The 22,878-nt window shown below is 39.1% G+C and overlaps 1 protein-coding gene across 3 annotated transcripts; it reads left to right on the top strand.

The window, feature by feature from the left end:
- Positions 1–1,190: 1,190 nt before the first annotated feature.
- CLGN (calmegin) lies at positions 1,191–21,538 on the top strand. Of its 3 annotated transcripts, XM_058803038.1 has the most exons (16): positions 1,191–1,437; positions 5,003–5,173; positions 5,945–6,015; positions 7,761–7,819; positions 9,124–9,265; positions 9,449–9,530; positions 10,258–10,450; positions 12,283–12,472; positions 12,849–12,962; positions 13,526–13,682; positions 14,569–14,784; positions 15,603–15,722; positions 15,900–16,038; positions 17,823–17,903; positions 19,580–19,707; positions 20,192–21,538. In XM_058803038.1, exons 2-16 carry the CDS (start codon positions 5,012–5,014, stop codon positions 20,264–20,266), a joined length of 1,929 nt encoding a protein of 642 aa, XP_058659021.1. In that variant the 5' UTR covers positions 1,191–1,437; positions 5,003–5,011; the 3' UTR covers positions 20,267–21,538. The 3 variants fall into 3 exon arrangements, with proteins under 3 accessions (XP_058659021.1, XP_058659023.1, XP_058659024.1); XM_058803040.1 differs by lacking the exon at positions 17,823–17,903; XM_058803041.1 differs by lacking the exons at positions 19,580–19,707; positions 20,192–21,538 and adding an exon at positions 17,412–17,503.
- Positions 21,539–22,878: the final 1,340 nt, after the last annotated feature.

Genomic DNA, 22,878 nt, shown 5'->3' with positions numbered 1-22,878 from the left:
CAGCTTGGTGCTTCATTCCTCGTTTCTGTTTTTACACATTTTACACAACTGTAAATCAGAGAATACCCCTCTCATCAGTCTGATGTAAATGAGGTTTTACCTGATGCTGTAAATAATTAAAGCTTCACAAGAACCATTAATTCTCACAAGAGCAGAGGTTTCTTGCGCAGTCTGCAGAACCCCAGCTCCACTGTAAAACAAAAGGAACCTCCTAAGGGGAATTCTGGATTTTCACTGAAGAGGCAATAGAGGAAAAGCAAATATTCCAGCCCCAGGAAGCTTACCACAAGGGAGAGCAGTGGAAGAATGTGAAAAATCCATGTATTTTATGATTGGCCTTTTGCAAATATTAAAATGAATGTTATATGTGTTGTGTTAGAAAATAATGCTGTATTAATTCTCTTAAGCACTGTGTTAAATATAGTTTTAGGTTATAAAAATTGTTAAAATAGAAACGATGCTATGTAGGATGCTTTGTTTAACAGAAAGGACTTGCAGCGAGATAGCAGCCACAGGACACCTAAATCTTTCAGAGAAAGGGAATTTATTGCCTTCTTATCAGCAGAAACGAACTTCTTCCCGCCTTGGAGGCGCTGTTAGGATTAGAAGGAAGAAGCTGACAATGATCAGACAGAATCCTGTGTTTGAATGGAATTTATGCATCATGTATGAAGTGTACGAATATGCAACGGGCTATTGTTTTTAAGGGTTAATCCTCTGTTAACGGGGGTCCTTTTTCGGGCCGTGCTGCCCAGAAAAAAGTACTCGGACGTCCATAACTCTTTGTATTTATTGTCTCATATTGTCCTAATTCAAATTGCCCAAAATATTATTATTCTAATTATCAGCGGGCGATTGGCTGAGGCGCCCCTGGCGGGGCGGGCCGGCAGCCGCGATCGAGCCGCGCATTGGCTCTCGCCTCAGCTCGGGCACCTCCGATTGGCGCAGCCCGCTGCCCATCTGCCGCGCCCACACACCCTCCGCGGCCGCTCCGCTGGGCCGCGCCGTGCCGCGCGCGCAGCGCCGTGATTGGCCGGCGGGGCGCGGCGCCGTGATTGGCCGGCGGGGCGCGGCACGCGCTGCGGCATCTGCTCCCGCAGCCCCGCGAGCGGCGGGGGCGCCGTGCGCGTGCGCGGCCGGGGATGCGCGGGGACCAGCGGCCGGGCCCTGCTCGGGCTCCCGCCGCCGGTAACCGCGGGCTGGACAGCGCCGGGACCGCCGCCGGTAACCGCCGGTAACCGCCCGCCGCGGGCCGGGCAGCGCCGAGACCGCTACCGGTAACCGCGGGCCGGGCAGCGCCGCCGGTGACCACCGGTAACCGCTCGCCGCGGGCCGGGCAGCGCCGGGACCACCGCCGGTAACGGGCCGCCGTGGGAGCAGCGGCGTGGCGGTGCTTTGTAACCAGGCCGAAGAAAGGGCGGCCGGTGGCGGCGGCAGGTGCGTGTGGGGTACGGGGGGTGAGGGTGGCTGCCCTGCTTCGCCTCGCTCCCTCGGTCCCCGGAGGCGGCCCACGGGAGGCTCCGGGAGCTCGGCCCGTACCGAGGCGGGCGGGAGCAGCGGCATCGCGGCCTTGGTTCTCGCTTGGCGGTGTCCCAGAAAGCCGGTTCGTGTTGGTGCTGACGGCACACCGGGTGGCCCTAGGGTCTGTGTTTTCAAACCGGGAAATAAGGTCGGCCTGAAGGGTTTGGTGGAGCTCGCTGTGGCAGCGCAATGCCTGGAGCGCCTGCGGGAGCGCGGCACTGCGGCTGGAGCGCCGCTGAACCCCACATGCGGCATCCGTGCCCGCGCGGGGTGCTCAACAGCACAGCTAACGGGAGCGGGGGACAGTGTCACACCCAATAAAGGAGAAATGTAAAGTTGTGTGAGTGCTCTTGCGTGTGTTTCATGGAGCAGTTACAGCTTATGTCAGGTTTATGGCAATGTAGGAGAATGAGGGAGGAATAAAGCAGCCCGTGGGTACAGGTGGAAGAAGGGGTGTGTGAAAAAATCCTCCACTTTTCATGGCCCTGGATGGAATTGATATTTGCCCTATGAAAAGCCCGCGTGTTGATACTGGATGCAGGAGCTTTGGACTTCACAGTGAGAACGGCTGTCTTATTCCCTTTCTGCTTGAGAATCCAGAACTCCCAGAGTTACATGGAACAGGCATGACCGTTTTCAAAGTCCAGAAAAAAGTTAGTAATCTGGAAGATCCTGACCCCTTACTTAGTTCTGCAGCAGATGGAATAATGATGTCACCGACTAATGTCATGTACACAGTGCACTAAACACCATGATACAGAGGTGCAAAGGTGGACACAACCCAAATCAGATCATTCAGCTGGGAAGGGACGCCAGGAGGTCTCTCCTGACCTGCTGCTCACTACAGCAGCAGCCCTGAGGCTGGTCCAGCTTGCTTGGAGATTTTTTCTGGACTGTCTTGGAAAACCCCAGGGGCAGGCACTGGGCAGCCTGTATCAGTGCTCACCTGTCCTCGTGGGGATAAACATGCTGATACCCAGTCAGACCATGTTTACAGCTTGTGCCTTTGTCTTTTACAAATACTGGTCTGTGTCTCAGGAAAAGCAGCTTGTTGCTTTGGGTGCAATATTGTGCTGATGTTGCAGCACTGTTGCTGGTCCCTAGAGCGTGCTTTGCTGGCTTATGCTGATGTGTAGCTGTGCTGTGGTTACCCATGGCAAAAAGTGACCAAGTTATACAAAATATATGTTAAAATTAAAGTCTGAACTTAGATACATTGACAAGACTGCTAGTAAAGATGTTTGGTGTTTTGTGAGAGCCACAGGCTCTTCCAATGTGCTTCGTTTTGATAACAGCGAGAATCCTTTTGGCTTATTTGCATTGCCACCTTGAAAATGGAGTAAGAAAAGTTTCTCATAGTCTTCATGTGTTAATTAGGAAAATTCAGTAGGTTTTAAAGATAATTAAATGTGTAGTGTGAAGTTCTGTTTTGAGACCAGAATCTCATTGGCTTAGGTGAAAGATTTATCTTATATGCTAAGACTTTAGTGTGGCAGAGTTCACAAAAGTGAAAGATGTTGTGGGCTAGTTAAAACCATGTTTGGCTGGCAGTTGAGTGATAGCTGTGATTGGTCTTGATAATGTATTTCAGCATTTCTGGGATTATTTTAAAAGTATATCAAAAGGTCAAAGGTTAAAACGCACCTTCTCTTCTTGAAGGAAGAGGTAAGAGATCCAATTGAAAGCTGAAGGAAATTAGGGAAGTCCTAGGTAGGATCAGGGAGTAATGGTAAGATTCAGTGGGAACCAAGTGAAAGCATCAGAAATTTTGGAAGGGGGCTGTTTGGAAAGGTGAGAACTGGTGTTTCCTCTTGGATGTCCGTGTTAGTCTGTGTATGGAGCAGAAGTGAATGGGGCTAATTAGAGTAAAGTTACAGCTGTGTAAGTGGAAAGCATTTTGGATCATACACACACACCTGGATGAACTGGAAGAGGAAGCTGTGCCCCTCATGCTGCTTTAGGAGAAGCAGAGATCACGTGCATGACGAGCTAGCGAAGGTAAGGTAGGCAAGCTGCGTGCTGAAAATGCAAGGCTGGTACTTGGTTAATATTGGACACCTTAGTTAGGAGCTAAGCAGTCCAGAAGGTATTGATGTGGAATTCTTGGAGTGCTTGTCCTAATGTGATGGGTAGGGAACAAGAAAAGGGGGTTGGTAAAACTGATACTCCTCAGACAGAGGTGTTCCAAAATACACTGTAAGATTAAACGTTCACCTCTGATAAACTCAGTTACTTCAAATCTTCAGGGCGAGATTATTTTCAGTTCTAAAACTACTAAGGAGGTCTATGAACTAACAATATCTCTAGTTTTAACCTAAAAATAAAAAAATTCAAATACAAAACACTAGAAAATTTGCAGATAACTATTGAAATGTATCACCTGAGGAACCACAGACTCACCATCTTCAAGCAAGGTTGTAAAGTCCCACAAAGAACAGCAGGAAGTGTGGATAGTAGTGGGGGAGGAAAAAAAGAATGGTAATATGTTTAATGTAGTTTTGTGGAAAATAGGTGTTAGTCCAAAAAAAAGAGCTTTTGATTATTTCCTAGTATTGCCATGGTACTGGTGTGTGAAACAGTCCTTTATGGTATTTGTGTAGTTTGTGTATGTCCTGGCTCTAGATATAATCAGTGCAGTTAATGTTAAATTAGTAGATCATAAAAGAAATAAAGCCCTGATACTGTTTGATCTCTATATGTGTTGCTTGATAAAACTTGGAGGTGTTAAAAAATGAATGATGAAGTAATTATTGGTGCAGTTACAGTGTTTGAATTGCTTCCCACATTTGAGAAAGAAAAGGAAAGAAAGAAAAGGAAAGAAAGAAAAGGAAAGAAAGAAACTCACACTTTGAGTATAAGATAGTATCTATAATTGCTGGGACATTCAGAGTTGTAGTGATAAACAATTCAGTCTCTAGGGAGTGATGATGTGCCTGAGAGGGTGGCTGCTCTCTCAGGTGCAAAGGTACTCAGCACCAGAGCTTTTAATATAACCACTAGTGGCTGCCAGTAATGCAAGGCTTGACAATGTCTTAAAATAGCAAAATAAACACCAGCATTTATTTAAGCTTGCTGTGAAAGGGATGTTAGTTATTGCTGCATTATAGAGACTGATTCAATTTAATCACTTGTTCATATTGTTTATGAATGAGAAAAATAAAAGCAATCTTGCTTAGTTCTTTAAAGGCATACATATTGCAGTCAGATTCTTGCTAGATTTGGCAAGGTAAAAGAACAGGCTGTGAGCACTTCCATAGGGAAAACAGGAGGGGAAAGAGAGTCTGAGTCGGGGCTCAGTAATAAAAAAAACTTTTAAAAAGCAAATTAAGACAATATTATAGTGACAACACTTTTTCATAGTTATTTCTCATTATTTTAATGGGTTTTTTTCCTCTTTTAGATAAAGTCTGGGGTAAAATTGAAATAATACTAATAATATAGTTGAATTTATATTTAAAATGTAAAACTTTCAATTCTGCAGATAAGCAAGATGCACTTCCAGTGGGACTGGCTGTGCTTGGGTGTCCTGATAATTAGCTCGGTGACTGCAGGAATGGAAAGTGAAGAAAATCTGGATGCAGATGTTGAAGTGGAGAATTTTGACAAGCAGTCCCAAGAAGCTGATGTTGACAGAGATAAATCTTCTCTAGAGGTAAGATTACAGAATTCTCTAGTTCAAGCTGGTTGAATACAAGATGCATAGTTATAACTAGAGCAAGTTAATCTGCATTTGACAGCTGAGTGGGTCTCAGATGTGGCAGTCTGAGTTTTTCACTTGCTACATGTGACATTCAGGGCAAACTTAAAGAATGACTCTCTTATGCCCAAGTGTAAAATCTCCTGCATGTGGTCAGTAGTCATGAAAAAGGTTTTTCTTCAATCTAGATACAGAACCTTTTGTTGCAAGTCCTAACATGACACTTGTAAAGAAGTAAATGGAAAGCACCTTGGTCTCACTGAGACTGACTTTAGACCAGTTTCTTGACTTCATCAGTCACAGCTGCCTTTTGACACTGTCTTTATTACCAGAAAATCTGTATGCTATTCTTCAAAAGAGATGTAGGCAATAGATGGGAAAACAGAAGAATGGAAAACATACAAAGAGAGAAACAGGGAGGAAGCAGATTTGGTGCAGGTTCAGAAAAATTTTGGGGATTTTGTTTCACGGAAGATGTAACAAAGCTTTAGTTATGAGCTTTGAACAGAGGAAGCAACTTTTAAAGTTCAGAGATACAAAACTGCTCACAGTTGGAGGGATGCACACAAAGTATTGAAATGTGGAGGGAGAGAAGTGGTTTTATGCTGCTAGGTATTTCTAATTAAGAGGATCTGTTGTTCTGCCCAGGTAGATTACTTCTGGAGATAGGAGAGTGTATTTCAATTGTAATTTATGTTGGGATGTGTATCTGTACATGTCTCTTAGGTTGTGTACCAGACTCCAAAGCCAACTGGGGAAGTGTATTTTACAGAAACCTTTGATGAAGGAATGTCGGGGTAAGTTTATGTCTTAAAATGATTAACTTCTACTTTCAGCAATTTTCACTTACAGTGGCAGCACTTGTTTTGTATTCATTTTTCTGCTACTGTCTTTTAAATATTTTTATGGGGATTAGAATTGGGAAGACTATTAAGGCTTGCTCCAAATACATCATAATGTTAAGCTGGACACTTAACATTTCAGATATATTACTCTCCTGTGTGTGTTTTAAGGAGGCTTTTAATAAACTCTGATTTGTGGACATTGAGAAAAATAATCTAAAGATTGAGCCAGTTGGGTTTAAATAGCTGAGAGGGTGAAGTGCCATCGCACTTCAGTAGCAAACACTTTCTTTCCACGTGATCTTAGGTATGTGTCAGTTCTAAATGTTAACTGCAAAAGCAGCACCTGTGATGACAGAAAAAAAGATAGAAGAGGTGATAATGGTTGTTAAAAAACCAAATAAACCACTGAAATCCTTGACTAACAGCTATAAAGATTTAACTGGGGTACTTGAATGATATCATTCATCCAAGTTTCTAGGTTTTTTGAGAACTGTTCAAAGATTAATTTGTCTTCCTACTAAATCTAATGTTCAAAGTTTTAGCTACAATGCTTGGGATTTTTTGGTCTAGCTTTGCATAATTTACGTAAGACTAAGGAGTATGAAAGAAAGATTTATGAGAAAGTAAGCATGCTGCCTTTCTTCCCTGAAGTGTGGAAAAGAATTATATATAAATGGACTAGGTAAGAATAGCATAGCTTTTCTGAGAATGGGCCTTGAAAATTTTTTCACATGACTTGTAGAGATGTTTTATTCCTCACTGGTCTCTCTCCTGGTAGGCTGAGGATCTAGTGTGCTATTTATACTGTGAAGCTTTTCCAGCATCTTTGTTAACAGTGAACAAATGTGACTGCAGTTCAAGCAGAAAAGAGAAAGTATTCATCCCTGGATCACTCCATGCAGAGGAGAGTTCAGAAAGAATGCAGACAGTTCTTTCCAGAATGAGTTATTAGAATGTATTCTTGTGGCTGATACAATAAAGAGTTGAGCAGTGCTCTTGGCTGTAGATATTCCTGTGCATGGCTCCAGACAGAACTGCTGTGTGTCCAGATGAGGGGGGACTGCCCTTTCCTTTTTTCCCTTTCCAGAGGAGCACTTTGTGAGGAGACTGTGCCTATCTTGTGATAATACCCTGAATGGGATGGCCAAGTCTGCCTTGCTCACAGAATGGAGATCAGGCTGTGTTTGCCCTGCTGGATCTCCTGTGTGCAGTACCCTTGGAATCTTGCACTTGTCCCTCTTGTCCTCTACTCTGTGTGTGTACTGCTACTGTCAGATAAAGTTAAGATTCATTTGGCTGAGTTCTTTTTCTTTTCTATTGAAAGGTATTATTTCCTCTATTGAAGGTATTATACTTGAAACTTGCTATTTTCAGTGATTTTTTACATTAAATGCATATTACATTCTGAACTTGTATATAAAACTGAAGTTTATTCAGAATTAAATAATTCAGGATTTATTTACTTTAGACTTTTAATTGTCTATTCATTTACATTTTTAGGAAGTATTTTGAAATGCTGTATTAGACGACTCTCCTTTAATTTTTCTTTGCATGTTCTTAGAGCTACATGCAGTTCCATGATGCTGACTCAAAATCAGTATTACAGGTTCACAGCCTAGAAACAAAAGCTATTTTTCCTTTGTTAAATAATACAGCTTTGCCTAGATAGATCAATGACCAGTACAATTTTTTTTTAGGTGGGTGTTGTCTGTAACTCTGAAAGAAGACATGGATGATAATGTTGCTAAATATGATGGTAAGCAACTTTATTGTTTGCCTCCCCTGTGTAGTTTATGATGTTCTGTTGCTTTTTTGCTTGAAAGAAATATTTCTTTGAGAAATAGCACAGAACTTGTCTTTGAATGTCTAGATGGCAAAAGTCAAAAATGTTAGTTTGTATAATGACTGTTATCCTGAAACTGTGAAATGTTGCTCAGTGGGTTATTTAGTGTGAAGATAACTTTTTTGTCATTCCAACAATGTATTGCCATGGATGATACCAGAATAACCTTGGGAAACTGAATATTTAATCCTGTTCGTTTATGAGTATTGTTTCTTTAGAACTGTCTTCTCTGAAACCCTGTGAGAGAGATTTATCACTTCAATTTCAGTTGTTAAATAGTTTTCTGAAGCATTGTGTTCCATTTTGCTCCATCTGTCCTGCTACTGATCCACGGATTGGTCTCTTGGTGTAGCCTCTGAAAATTAAAACAGCATATTTTTTTAAATACTTTTCCAGATTGCCTGTGCTTGAATTTAGGGCTCTTCAGTGGTTCTTGTACAATTTAGTCTTAGAGTAGCCAAAACCAAATTTGGAGAGCAGTAATGGAAACAGTGTACTGATGGTTTAATCATTGCAGTTTGCACTTGTGATTTCCTAGTCTAGAATTGGCTGCTTAAGCATTCTTCAAAATTACAGTGGATTGTCAAAGTAGGGTACTTTGTGCTGTGCTCTTTCCTGGAAAAAACCCCAGTGGATCTTGTGATGTTAGTCTCTGAGAAAATGTAACTGCCCTTTTAGAAGAAATCTTGTTCTTTGGATATTGGGCATGTGTGTATTTATCCCAAACTTGGAGAATGTACAAATATAAAATCTTCTATTTTCAAAGCTGTAAGCTTGTTTTGGACCAAACCTGGTAATTCCTGGAAAGACTTTGGGGAGGAGGAGGGAACTTCATCTACCCTGTGATTAGATTTGACTCAAGAGATTTTAATTTTATGTAAGCAGAAAAAAGTAATGATGCAGGTCTTTAGCTTTACACAGTGCTCTGTGACTCATGTTTTTTGTGTGATGATGGTAGAAGTAAATTTAAAATCTGGAGAAATACTTTGTTTCTCTGGCCATTGTAGGATCCCACAACCTAAAGATACAGATCTACAGGAATAAAGTTTACTTAAATTTGAGAACAAAAAGAAATAACATCTTTGACATCAGATGCCAACATTTCTGCCCTATTTTGGCAGCTAGGCTTTATTTGTTACTAACCCTTTACTTTCAGCAAGGCTGATTTCTGTGTTCACACTGCATTTTTTCAAAGACTTTATGCATGTATGTTTTAGGAAGATGGGAAGTAGAAGAGCTGAAGGAAAATGCAATGCCTGGAGACAAAGGATTAGTGTTAAAATCAGTGGCAAAGTATCATGCAATATCAGCAATGCTGACAAAAACATTTGTTTTTGATGATAAACCTTTGATTGTTCAGTAAGTATTCGTTCTGGTTTTTTATGTTTATTAGTAATTTAAAGCATTTTGCTAGCATAGAAGTGTTTTGACAGTAGGTACTAATGTGTAGTCTGAATATATTCATAATGAGAACTGCAGATTAGCAGTTAATTGATATTTTTCTGCTACTCAGAATGTTTTTCTCACTTTCTCTTTGCTCAGATATGAAGTGAATTTTCAAAAAGGCATTGACTGTGGTGGTGCATATATTAAACTTCTCTCCAGTAGCAATGACTTGAATCTGGTATGTCCTCTTGCTTAATATTTGCTATCAGTTGTTCATTTGAGGGACAGCTTGGCTCTGCATGGCTGGTGTCTGATATGCAGGACAGAGGACTTTTGTGTACATTTAGTATGACTTTCAGAATTAATAGAAGCCAGAGGATCTTAACTCATAACTTGAGAAATCATTTTACTGATCAGCACATGCATATTACTGTGTATTCCAAATACAGAAAACATAGATAAAGATACTGTGACATAACTGTGTATTGCAGCATACTCTGAAGGAGAATAACTGTATCTGATATTATCAGGGTTGTTTGTTGCTGTTACTTAATGTGGAGAGAAAAAGGTACTTATAAAACACTGGGTATTAATATGCTGGGGTTATCTTTATTGGAAAAGAAAATTGTTATGAAGAACAGTAACTAGTTCCATTCCATCTTTTAGTGTAGTGTTTGTAGAGGGGAAGAGATACTTGGGTGCTTTGATTTGTAACAGGCATTCCTACTTAAAGATAAAATGTAAATATATAAATGTATTCATCTTCCTTGAAGAGGCTGAGAGTTAGTGCATTCCCTGGAAATGGAGAACTCCAGAGGGCTTGAATTCCTTCATTATTTACCCCACCACTTTTCATTTACCTTTTGCAGATAAGTAACTATGCTCTGCACCAAGACAAAGAAGTACCAAAAATGACATAATAAAGTGTCCAGTGTATCACATGCTCAGCTTTCTTGCTTCTACAGGAATACTTTTTTGACAAAACACCTTACACAATTATGTTTGGACCAGATAAATGTGGAGAGGATTACAAACTACACTTTATCTTCAGGCATAAGAATCCTAAAACCGGAGAATATGATGAAAAACATGCTGAACGTCCTGATGTAGACCTAAAAAAATTCTATCTGGACAAGAAGACACATCTTTATACTCTTGGTATTGTTCAATTCTTAAAAATGGAATTCCAATTCTTATGTTGGAAAGGAGAGATTAAAAATGTGGTTTTGTCTGCTGAAGCTTTGTAATTGAGTCTTTGTTTATAATAGCTTGTTAATTCTGAGTGCTGGTTGTTTAATGATTTGGGTTAAATGGTTTAATGACAGGGCTTAACTGCAGGACATAAAGTAGCTTTCAGATGCTACTGCATAATATCCAGTTACAGGACAAACTTACCAGCCCTGACTAGCCTTTACTGATAAATTTACTTCAGCAATTATTATAATAAAACTGTTTTTACTGGGAAAGATAGCAGAATGTACAAGTGCCCAATATTCTGAGAAGGTGTCAGAGTTCAGGGGAGTTCAGTTCAATCTGTAGCATGCCACACACCACTCTTCCCCGTGTTAGGAGTTCTCACAAGCCCTGCACCTGAAGCAGTGTGCACACACAGGTCAGCACAGACTCTGCAGTGAGTAAGTGTGGGCTGGTTGTAATTCATGTGACAGTTCCTGTACCAGTGAGCTGTACAGAGAAATAAAAGTTAGTTTTTATCCCTTTTTCTAACTTCTGAGGAAGAACAGCAGTCAATGGGCTAACCTATGGCATGCTGCAACCCCAGCCAAATTGACTGTACTTAGCAACTTCCACTGAGGAGTAATAACAGAAGGCATGTTCAAGTGCTGTGCCATAGGAAAATAATTCAGTGGTTTCTAAAATGGATTGCTCTAGTATGCCACAGCAAACTTACACTTTTAGATAGTCTTATTTGCTTGAAGAATGTCATAATAAAGGAATGCATGCATTCCTGTATTTGGATTGTTTGTTAGAAATTATGAATCAAGGTACTTAAACTTATTGCATTTATTCTGTTATACTTGTTCAAACAGACTTCTTAGAGCTGTGTGATTCCAGTGCATTTATGTGACTGATAACAGGAGTTTAAAGATTAGTTCTTTGTGTTTTATCTAAAGGTGATATGGGGGTTTCATTTTTACATTTATGGATATTTTAATGCTGTTGAAAATTTCAGGGTGGAAGGCCATCATTAGGTATTATCAAACTGTTACAGGACCGTTACTGTGGTTTTCTTAACCTGTTTTTAGAAAACTGTCATAAAAGTAGAATAATAATTACTTTTACTTAGTAATCTTCATTCTGTTAAATGGCCAGTTGAATCTGCTGTTAGATCAGTGAGCACACTTACAAGTGCTTATTAGAAATAGATCTGGATGCATGTGGGTACCAAGTCTGGCAGTGCTCAGTTCTTACCTTGGCTTCTCAGTTACTCACACTTGCTAACATCCAGGGAATTCTCTTCAAATGTGTGAGCTCTTGCAGTGTGGCATTTGAGGAAAATGGCTTAGAGAGGTTAGAACCTGATTCAAAGTGCTGTTTTATCCTTCTGCTATGGTACTGGTACAGTTCTTGTGTTCCCATGCTTTCAAGTGTGAGATTATAATTTAGTAGCAGAGATGCCTTTTGGGACAGAGACTCTTTTTTCACTGTCTGTGCTTTTGAAGTAAAACCACAGAATTTTGCTCAAGTTGGTAGGTTTTTGAAAAATCTCTTAGAATATGTTTGGACATGTTTCAGCAATTGAATTTTCTTCAAATTTAATCTTTGTGGGCCTGATGCTGGTCATACATCCCCTCAAGGGCAATGTTTTGTGTCCAGATCCAGTGCCTGAGTGAGGAGTCTGTCTCCTCTGCTAGTGAGGATCCTGTTTGCTCTTATTTGACTAAGTCTGTGCTTATTCTATAGTTTTGTTAAATGTATCTGTAAAATTAAATGGCTACCTTATTTCTTCAATATAAATTTCTTCAATTTAGTGCTAAAACCAGATGATACATTTGAAATATTAATCGACCAAACAGTTGTCAGTAAAGGAAGTCTTCTTGAGAATATGATACCTCCAGTAAATCCTTCCAAAGAAATAGAGGATCCTACTGATAAGAAGCCTGATGATTGGGATGAGAGACCAAAAATACCTGATCCAAATGCTGTCAAACCCGATGACTGGTAAGGAGAACATTTGAAATTTCACAATGTCTTTTACATACAGGTTGTTCACTTGAAAGATTTGACAGGTTTTATTTTGGGGTTTGCTAATGACAGTTGGAATACATTTCACTAAAAGCACTGAAGTTTGAAAACATATTTGAGGTGGGCATAAGGAAACAAATAAAATCATTATTTGCTGATTTGTTATAGAACAATGTAAATATAATCCAGATATTTATAAGCAGATAATTATATGGCTAATGCTCATGATCAGCGAGTCTAATTCTGTCGTGTTTTTGGAAATCATCTCTTTCATGCCAGTTGTAGTCCTCTGAACAGAGCATTGGTGCAAAGTCAGGCTGCTGTATTTTCTAACAAAAGTCTGTAATTGAAGGGATGAAGATGAACCTGCCAAAATAGAAGATCCTGATGCTGTTAAGCCTGAGGGGTGGCTTGATGATGAACCACAGTATGTTCCTGACCCTAATGCAAAGAAACCAAAGGACTGGTAAGTGCAGATTGCTAATGTGTTTTTCAGATAAGACTGTTCTCTGTGGCAGATTATTAGTTGTGGAAGTCAGTCCAGATTTCATTGTCTTTTGAGGTAGTAATGTGGAATGTGTAAGGTATGGCCAAATATTTGTTGGTATGGGGACTGCTTCTATAAAAACATGAACTTGTCATTGCCTTTGTTTTCTGAAGATACATAAGTAAAAACAGAGTATGAAGGTCCCCTTCATATTCAAAGAATTTGCTACAGTTTAAGTTGATAACTTGAAATCATAATGTAAGTCTTAAAGGGATCTCTAAGCATCCTGGGCAGAGGATGCTTAGAGGCAGGAATGCAATTGAAGTCAGTCATGCTGTGGTTATATATGAACATATATGGCCTTTAAGTAAAAAGGTGTAGCACTCCTTTAAAAAAGTGTTTATGCTGTTGGGTTAAGTTGTTTGAGCTGGTCAGAGTTCTGGAGTAGTTACAACAACACACATAGACCCTAACTTCAGACTGCCAGTGTTTGACACCTGGCTGATCTTGAAGCAGTTGTTGGTCATTTTTTTTCTCTCTAGGGATGAAGAAATGGATGGGGAGTGGGAAGCCCCCCAGATCCCTAATGCAAAATGTGAGACTGCCCCTGGCTGTGGAGAGTGGGTGCGTCCCATGAAGAACAACCCAAAGTACAAAGGAAAATGGAGAGCACCTATGATAGATAATCCTAACTATCAGGTAATAGTCAAATTGTTGGGCATGGCTAAAAGATACAGGCAGCAGAGCAAGCAAGTCAAAGCAGTGTATTTACTTAGGCTTTTCTGCAGTGTATTTATATTTTACAATGAGTCTGAAAACCCTCACTAATTCGAGAATTTTTTGCTTTTAATTTGCCTTTTTTTTTCTTTTTTTTCCTTGAAGTATACTGGGAAACAGTAATGCTTCTTGTATTAAAACAACTTAGCTGTTTAAAGTTGCCATTTGTACAATTTTCATTGATACCATTTATTTAGTATGGTCTTCAGAATTGTATTCTGAATTACATTAGGCTTTTAAATGTCAGTCTGTTGAATTAGTCTCTTTTTTTAATATTAACAAATGAAGCCTTTCAGCAAGCAAAATGCCTTACTAGTTCAATTTTAGAGGAAGCTTCAATTTTGGATAATTAAAGTCCTGTCCTCCCCTCCAAATATACGAGGTAATCAGCTGGATATTAAAGAGAGTTACTTTGTATTAGTTATGGGAGTACTTGAAATTGATGTCTGTCTCAGAGGGTAAGATCCTAAGCAGGTTTGCAAACAGAATTTGGCTCTAATTTGCACAGGTACCATAAGGCTGAATTTTCCTTTGCTAAAATTTTCTCTAACACTTCTGGTAAGAGTCAGTTATTACTGTAATCTCTACAGTAAAAAAGAAAATAATTGCTTAGGAGATCTGGCCTAAAACATGAAAATTGAGACCCATTTGCCAAAATCCTACAGGCTATTTCCAGTTCTGTTTTAGATAGATTAAACTCTACTGCTTGTCTTTTTAAAGAAAAGTTCTTATTATTTTGAAATCCCTTTCAGAAGCTGTTCTTTTGGTGAGCTGTAGGTAATGTGATTGTGTTTGTTTCTGTTAACAGGGAATCTGGAGCCCTCGGAAAATACCAAACCCAGACTACTTTGAAGATCTTCACCCATTCAAGATGACTGCTGTCAGTGCTATTGGTCTAGAACTCTGGTCTATGACATCTGATATCTACTTTGATAACTTCATCATCTGTTCAGAGAAAGAAGTGGCAGATCGCTGGGCAGCAGATAGCTGGGGCTTGAAGAAATTGGTAGCAAGTGCTAATGAGGTATAAACTTTGCTATGTTCTTGATATTAGAAAGTAGTAAGGGAGCTGTGCTGTTGGAAGAATTTTCCGTCCATGCTGACATTAATTTGTCTGCAATCAATTATTTTGCTGAGTAACTGATAGCTTTTCTGTCTTGTAGTTTGGCTTTTTACCTTTCCCAAATGAATATTTTCTTGAGGTTAAAAGGGTACTGCATTTTACTTAAACACCGAGTAAGAAATTTACTTCCTCTTTGTTTATGTGTGAGCCTGTATCCGTACCTGTACACACAATGGCAAAAAAAATTTCTTTGAGTGCCCTTGTTCCACTGTGCCTCTCAAACTTCTTTGGTGCTGATGTACCTCTTACAGACATGCACCAGGCACTTGCCTGAGAGTCTCTACTCTCTAAGTCAGAGCTGTACTGGGAGGACAGTTTACTCCCTGAATAATTGGCTGTCAAAGGAGAGAAGGTGATGGTACAAGTGGAGCCAGCATTGCTCCTCAGGAACTGCTGCCCTCAGGCTCTTGATACTTTGGGAGCTTTCAGCTGAGTTGGTACAGTGTGCAGGTATTGCTTTACAAAGCTGAGTTGTGGCTGGTCTGGTGTGTGTGGAGTTCTACATCTGTTCCTCCTTACTCAACACCTGCCACTTATTTGCAATTGGTAAAGTTGTTGCTTTACCAGTACTGAAATGCATTATTGCTGTAGTCATTAAAAAGCAAAGGTAAAGAAGGGTTTTGGACAATATAAATGTATACAGTACACTTCATAAACGTATTTAAGTGTAGAGAGGGATATAAATACAATTATTTTAATTTAATTTTTTTTTAACACAGCCTGGTATGTTTAGTCAGTTGGTGACTGCTGCAGAAGAACACCCATGGCTCTGGGTTCTTTACATCTTGACTTTAGCTCTCCCTGTTGGTCTAACTGTGTTGTTCTGCTGGCCAGGAAAGGTTAGTGAAATTTACTATGTTTTTATTTGGTTTTCTTCTTAGTACTTTATTTGGAAACTCTTGAGCATCTGTGCAACAATGTGCCCTTTTAATATGCCATTGGTATTACTTAGCTTACAGTGCCTGTTTAATTCTTACCTGGAGTTGAAATATAAATAGATTTTTCATTTGTTGTAGAAATCAGATGAATATATTGACTTCAAGAAGCCTGATGTATCTAAGCAAATTACAAAGAGAAAACTAAAAGAAGTGACAGAGGATTTTGAAGATGATGAACTAGAGGAGGAAAAAGAAAATGAAGATACTGATGAAGATGGTAAGATGAGTGAGAGTGTGTGTCAGCTTGCAGTTTGGTTAAAGACATGAATAGAACCAGTTCATGGATTTCATTGCCAGTGATTACAACCTGTTTTCTTAGACTATGTGAAATGTGCCTTGCTTTGAGCCTTTTTTTGTCTTTGGTAACTTCCAGTGAGTGGCATCCTGTGGCTAATAGGTCTGATAAATATAAGCAAAAAGTAAGGCTCTACTCAGCATTTCTGCACTTTCAAGAAATAAACATGCTTCCAACACAATTTTTTTATGTTTGTAGACTGTGACACATATGTTGTCCCTTCTAAATATTTCATATATTAAACACATTTTAATTATTCAGATATAAGTACCTGAAGTAGTTAAAGTCACTTTATTCTTTAAAATGTGTCTGGAATAGCTTGAAGTCTTCTAACATAAATCTGCTTATACCTCTCTGGGAGGGTTATACTTGAAAATACAGTAGGCTTGAAATTCTGAAGCCTGCAGCTTCCTTTATATTGCTTTTTAGCAACCTTTTGCACACCTGCAGCGGTGTGTCCTGCTGCCCAGGGAGAAATGAATGACTCAGTAGGTTGAGCTGTACTCCAGCATCCAAGAATAAAACCATCCCATGTTACAGAATCAAAGACACTGGCTGCTACTCAGCTGTAGCTTTGAGGTGCTGTTAGCATTTCCCTGTGTCTATATAAAGAATAAAAATCAAACTCCTGACTTCCAATGCATTATCTTCACTTTGATGAGAAAAATTTTAGCTTCAGAATTCTGTAAAATTCTGCCTTTTATTTCAGTCTTCCTTGGTGAGAACAAAGTAAGTGACAAGGGACAAGCATGGATAGAGACATAGCAGACATTCATGTTGTGGTGGGTCTTTGTCTTGGTGCTGCCATCACTTTGTGTTGCTGACTGAAATTGGTGGGTTTGTCTGTCTTTGCACCATGTTCCATGAGTGTGGATGGCTTGTGTCTGTGCAGGAGGCATCACTCAGCAGCAGCAGTTCCCATGCCATCACTGACGCAATTGAGTACATACTTGCACACCAAACTCAGTCCATTTGCCTTGGAGAGCCTTACCCAGGCACTTCTTTATTCTGGTTATGCTCCATACACTCTTTACTTTAGCCTAAATTGTAGGTGTGTGATTTCAGTGCTGTATCTTCCTAATTTTTCCTTTTGATCTTACTCTCCTCAGCCTGTTCTTTGCTCCTGAATTACAGACTCTGTTTTATTCTACCCAGTCTTGATGCAAATCATAGTTTGTACATAATATGCTGCAGTTGCAAGGCTGCCATTCCTCAGTTCCAATATTCAGTTACTTGATTTAATTACAACACATCACTTAATAAATAATACCTTAAAATGTGTGTTTCAATGTTAGAAATAAGGCCCGGGCAATTGCAGAGGAACGCTGTTCAGCTCCTACAGCTTTCTTAAATTGTTCTTGGAACAGCTGTTCATGGTGGTGCAAAGGTAGGTTCTATTTTAGACTGTTACTTTTAGTTACTGAAGAGAACACAGAGTAAAACTAACTTAGCTCGCTTTTGTATGACTAATCCAGGGTTTTCAAATAAATTCTAGGCTTCAGAGGGAAGGATTACACTTTGCTGTCATATGTCTCCATTGTTTCTCGCTTTAAGAAGAATTGCTTAGCTTCCCTCAGCTTCCTGCCACCTTTTACATTTGCAAGTTGAAATCTTCCCTTTTTTTCTATTGCTCTTTTGCCTCTTTGTGTCAGAAAGCATTAGAGAAATTGTCCTCTGCCTCCTTTTCCTCATTCTTTTTGCTATAGAGAGAAGAGAAATGGAGGAGACAAAAAGAGAACTTATAAAGGATAACACAGAGAAGATGGAAAGGGAGGCTTCTGTTTCAGGTACTGGGAAAGGGAAGCAATTTGGGCCAGGACGTAGAAGTGGGTCTCTCCTATCTGTTTTCTTCCCTCTGCTTCCTTGTTGATGGTAGAACTTCAGTCTGGTGGATGTCAGCTTCCATCAGGTCCAGATGCAAGTTTCCTCTGAGATTTCTCTCTATGGTGTCCATAGTCATAAATATTTTCTACTAGTACCTTTGTCTCCTTATGGTTTTTACGATTTTTAATGATTTTGTTCCTTCATAGTCATTACCTCCTCCTTTGATTTTTTTGGAGTTGAAGGCAGTGGGGTTTTGAGCTGTGGAATACTGAGTGACTCAAAATCCACATGGTATCTTGGGACCATTTAAAAAAGAAAAAGGAAGTGCAGCACAAAGCAAATTTTAGAAACACTTGACAATTTCTTTAACACCAGTGACAATGAGTTGCTGGCAGAGTACTTCTTGAAAGGCATTGTCCATGGGCTTTACTGCTTTATTTTGTTCTGTGTTAATTTTTGTGGCATTGTCTGTTTGTCTGCTTTGTCTCCTTGCTTTCTTTGACCTGTATAAAGACATTGCAGGAAGTAAAAATTGTTGCCACAGAATGGAATTTCAGGGGCACAATCTGAACCTTATTTGTCAAGTTCTACATTTATTTATATGAAATAATGCTTCAATTACTATTATGGTTAAATTTAAAATAATAATTTTAAATAGTATATTTTTCCAGTGGTGGGTTCTATAGCTTCTGATATCTGAAGTACATTTTGGGAGAGTTTTTTCACTTCTATTGAAACTTGTACTTGTGGGAGGAGCTGGATTTGCATAATTTATCATTTCCAGTCTCTTTATTAGAATATGAGCAAAGACTTTGTGAATTTCTGCCAAGCTCTTCTATTAAGGGCTTATTTTTAGGACTGAGATCTTTGTCTGCATCTCATAAACATGATCTTCACTATTTGGTCATACTTCTCCTTTTGATAATAGAAAGACATAGTACACATGAACCAGGTATACTGACATATGGCAAAACTGACTTCTTAGTTCATACCAATTAGTGAAGCTCTGGCTCAATTTACAGCTATATTGCAGACAGAGTTCTTGGGACTTTTCAGTACAAAGATTCGACTTCCTCAATTTGAGACAGAAGTCTGAAATATTTTAACAAATTAGGTATTTCTAGATTTTCATCACCAAGAATCAGGAGAGTCATGTCTGATATCTGACTACATTCTTAATTTGCCTGGATACTTTTGTTTCAGTTTAACTCAGATGCAACAGTAAGAATTTGGTGTGGATACAGATTTTTGGTATTTGTTTTTGGTTTTTCCCTATTTTTTTCACACCTAAGCAGTGCTTATGAGACATAGGTGTGACCTGACAAGGACAGAATTGAGCACTACTTCCCTGCTGTTTTTAAATAAGCCACTGGCAGACTGTTAACTTGCAAAATGCCAACAAATATCCTTTCTGTCAGATTTAAGATTTGTAAAATTGGTTGTTAAATCTGGCAGTTATCACTTTCTACTAATTCATGAGAATTCTACTCTGTATCCCAGAGATGTTTTTATGGGTTATTCTAAACAAGTAGTTCATTCTAGGACTGAAATTGGCTTATTTTCCTTACTGGTGTGCCTGGATGTAGTGTATCATAGTAATGTAGTTCTGTTTATGAAGTAAAATTAACTTCTTCTGCAGAAGGTGAAGGTGGTGAAGATATTTATGATGATGAAGAAGAAAATGGAGTTCCAGATGAAGAAGAAAATGAAGTTCCAGATGGAAGTCAAGAAGGTGATAGGTCAAATAAATCTGATTCAGAAGATGAGGTAAGTTTGCATCTTTCCCTGCTTTCTCCTTGCCATTGTCTGACATTGTACTTCCCATCGCTTTCAAACTGGGAACACCACATCTGATTTAAGCACAGTAGCTTTATTTGTAGCTCTCCAAAGGGAACAGTAAAATGTTTTAAATGCATCTTACTTCAGAAGCAGAAATAACATTAGCAAAAGGTCCTCTTTAAGGAGTTGGTAAATTAATTTAAAAGTTACTGCTTTTAAACCAGCAAAGACACAGGCAGAACCAAATTTCTGACATCAGTTTACAGCTCTCTTTTCTGAATATAGACGTGAAAAGTCTTCTACCCACTTTATTAATCATGACATTAGTAGTGTGGAAGAAATGTCCCATCACTTAAGCGCTGCATTTAGTGATAAAAGGACTGGGGAATTCAGGAAGAGGAGTAGCACAGTGTGCCAGTTTCAGTAATTACGATGAGTTTGAACTGTTAATGCTGAATGTATTTTTTTCCAGAAGAAGGAAGCTGATGAAGGCATGGGAGATCGCCCGCTGAAATCAGTGCGCAAAAGAAGAGTACGCAAGGACTGAGTTATTTCCAGCTGCTGTTTGCAGGTCTAGAGACAGTGACGGTAACTTTGGGTGTGCCACCTCAGTGGGCCTGGCAAATTCTGAGCTTTGATGGGAAAGGAGGGCTCATTGCTCTGTAACCTCCTGTTTTAATTCTCTGGCCTCGTTAACCATCCCAAAGTTCCTCAATTCCCCTTTTTTAAGGATAAACGCTATCTGTGAAGAGTTAGCTGGTATTTCAGATTCAAAATAAAAGGGAAATTACAAGCTGACCAACTGATTTTTAGGTGAAGATTCTTAAGATTTGAAGTTTCTTAGAAAATAGTATTAGTTGGAGATAAACTTACTCTAAATATTTTTTAAAATAAATGCATTATAATACTTTTGTAGCTCTAGCACAAAAGAAGCCGTTTACAGTTTTCAGCTTAAAGAAGATGGTAGTATAGATGTAGCATCTATAGCAGTTCACATTGCTGTGAGAAAAGGTATTATTTTCTGTGCAGAGCTAAATGCAATAATTGTTTTTGTATGATGATTTTGTGCTAGGAACGATTTTTATTGTAAATTATTTATTTTAGTTGATCTTGTTACATGGATGGTCACCTGTTCACTTTAGGCATTGGTTGCAGTAATTTATTTTCAAGATATATTTTAAAATAGAATACAAGTGGTAATTGATGTGGTTTGTTTTACTCTTGAATGCAGGTATCAAATCTGCAGGTCATATACAGATGATTTTTTCAAACTTTTATAGTTCTCATGTTCAAAACCAGAGTGGTATAACCTGTTTATAGAATACTTGCTACGTGTATATTGTCACCTAAAAATATTTATTAATTCTTGCTTAATATGAAATTTATTAATATAGATAAGAATTTTTGATGGATTAAGTTTTTTACGATGTGAGTAACTTGGGTATTCTCATAGTTTAAATAAACTGCTTATTGTAAAGAAACATTGTTTCGTTGAAGTTCAGCTGTATATTAAACAATAAAATTTCAGTCACCAGAAACCTCTTGCTGCTTGGCAGCTGCCTGTAGTAGTGGTAGAATGTGTAAATGCTAGCAAAAGTATCATACATTAAAAGTAGAAATACACTAATTCATAAGGAATCTAACAAATTTTCTTGTGCCTGTCATAAAATTTGTCTGCTTTAAAAAGAAGTATTTTTCACAGCAGATTCCACAGAAGTCTGTAAGAAATGAATGCCTAACCCTGATGAAGGAAGTGTCCTCAAGTGCTTGTTTTGAAGTGTTCAAAAGTTAATGATATTTGACTTCTGTTTGGTATGAATTACATGGAAATGTCTCTAGGTTTTTGTTTAATTTGGGGCTTTTTGTGTCTTCTTTAAGTTTATTGCTGTTCCCACCTCTTATTTAGGGCCTCTGTGCAAAGGGTAAGAAGTGAAGACTCCAGGTCACTCCTCAGCAATAGACAGAATCTCTTAGCAGTGTAGTACCCTGCTGACACCTTTTACATGAATTATATCATTTCAGCTCAGCTTTTCCATGAATTATGTCTGAGTCTGATAGAAGTCCTTTGGAATTGTTGCAGCATTTGGGTGTCCTGGGGGGCTGGTTTGTTTGTTTTCTTAGGGGTTTTGGAGGGTTTTTTTCTCTGATAAGTTACTATCATTTCTTTGATGTGATTTAGTTAGTCCAGGGATTGGCCACCCCATGGGGGATTCTCATCTTCCTTCAGGGTTCTGAATTTAAAGTTCCCATAAAGTCTCGATTGACGCCCCATGAGTTTGATCACCTAGAGTCTAAAGATAACATACATCCTTCTGCACATCAGCTGACTTGGATCTAGATTTATGCTGGTAATTAGAGCAGAAATACCAGAGATGTTGAGGATTTAAGGCTTTGAGGTGGAAAGCCAAGCAAAAGGGCAACCCCTGTCCATTGACACAATGCAACAGTGAGATTTCACACACTTCCTGTGCACTGTCCATTTTTATCTGAACAGGTATTTCAGGAAACATGGTTCATCTTGCTGTCATGGTCACTTGAAAGATCTTTAAATTTGAAAAAATAATGATTTTCAGTTCCAGCATGCCTTGCTATTAAACCTGTCAGTCATCTTTGGACCTCTGTAAGTAGCAAGACCTCTAGAGGCTGCACTCCCTGTGACTCTGCTGTAGCTTGGTAAAAGAGCTCTTACTGAGGATGCCAGATCCCAGACTGAACACCTGATATGCAGGGAAGGCCAGGTAGGACTGAGGCCCTTTTATTAATTACAGTTGAAGCTACTCTTCAGTTGGCATCTACATTGATGAAGTAATAATTCTGGGTTCTGTCTAATGTAAAGCTCACTAAAAGTGTAGGACAAAGTAACATTTCTAACTTGGCTTAGCAGTCTCCCACATGGAGAAGTGCAAGTTTGAACTTTTTTACAACAGTGGATACAGTCTACCAATCCTTTTACTCTAATAAGAACAGAAAAGTAGACAAATTTAAGATTGATGGCTGAAAATAGCAAGGGAGTCAAGAACAGAAACTTTGTTAAAAACACATTCATTAACTCAGGTTCAATATCAAATACATCTGGTTTTTCAGACAATTCAGCTGTGTCAAAACCTTTAAGATTACTAACCCTACTGCTTTTTCACCTTTTGACTACAGATATTTATG

This window comes from Ammospiza caudacuta, chromosome 4 (assembly GCF_027887145.1).
Source record: "Ammospiza caudacuta isolate bAmmCau1 chromosome 4, bAmmCau1.pri, whole genome shotgun sequence".
Classification (NCBI taxonomy): domain Eukaryota; kingdom Metazoa; phylum Chordata; class Aves; order Passeriformes; family Passerellidae; genus Ammospiza; species Ammospiza caudacuta.
This window is presented reverse-complemented; position numbering and strand designations above follow the sequence as displayed.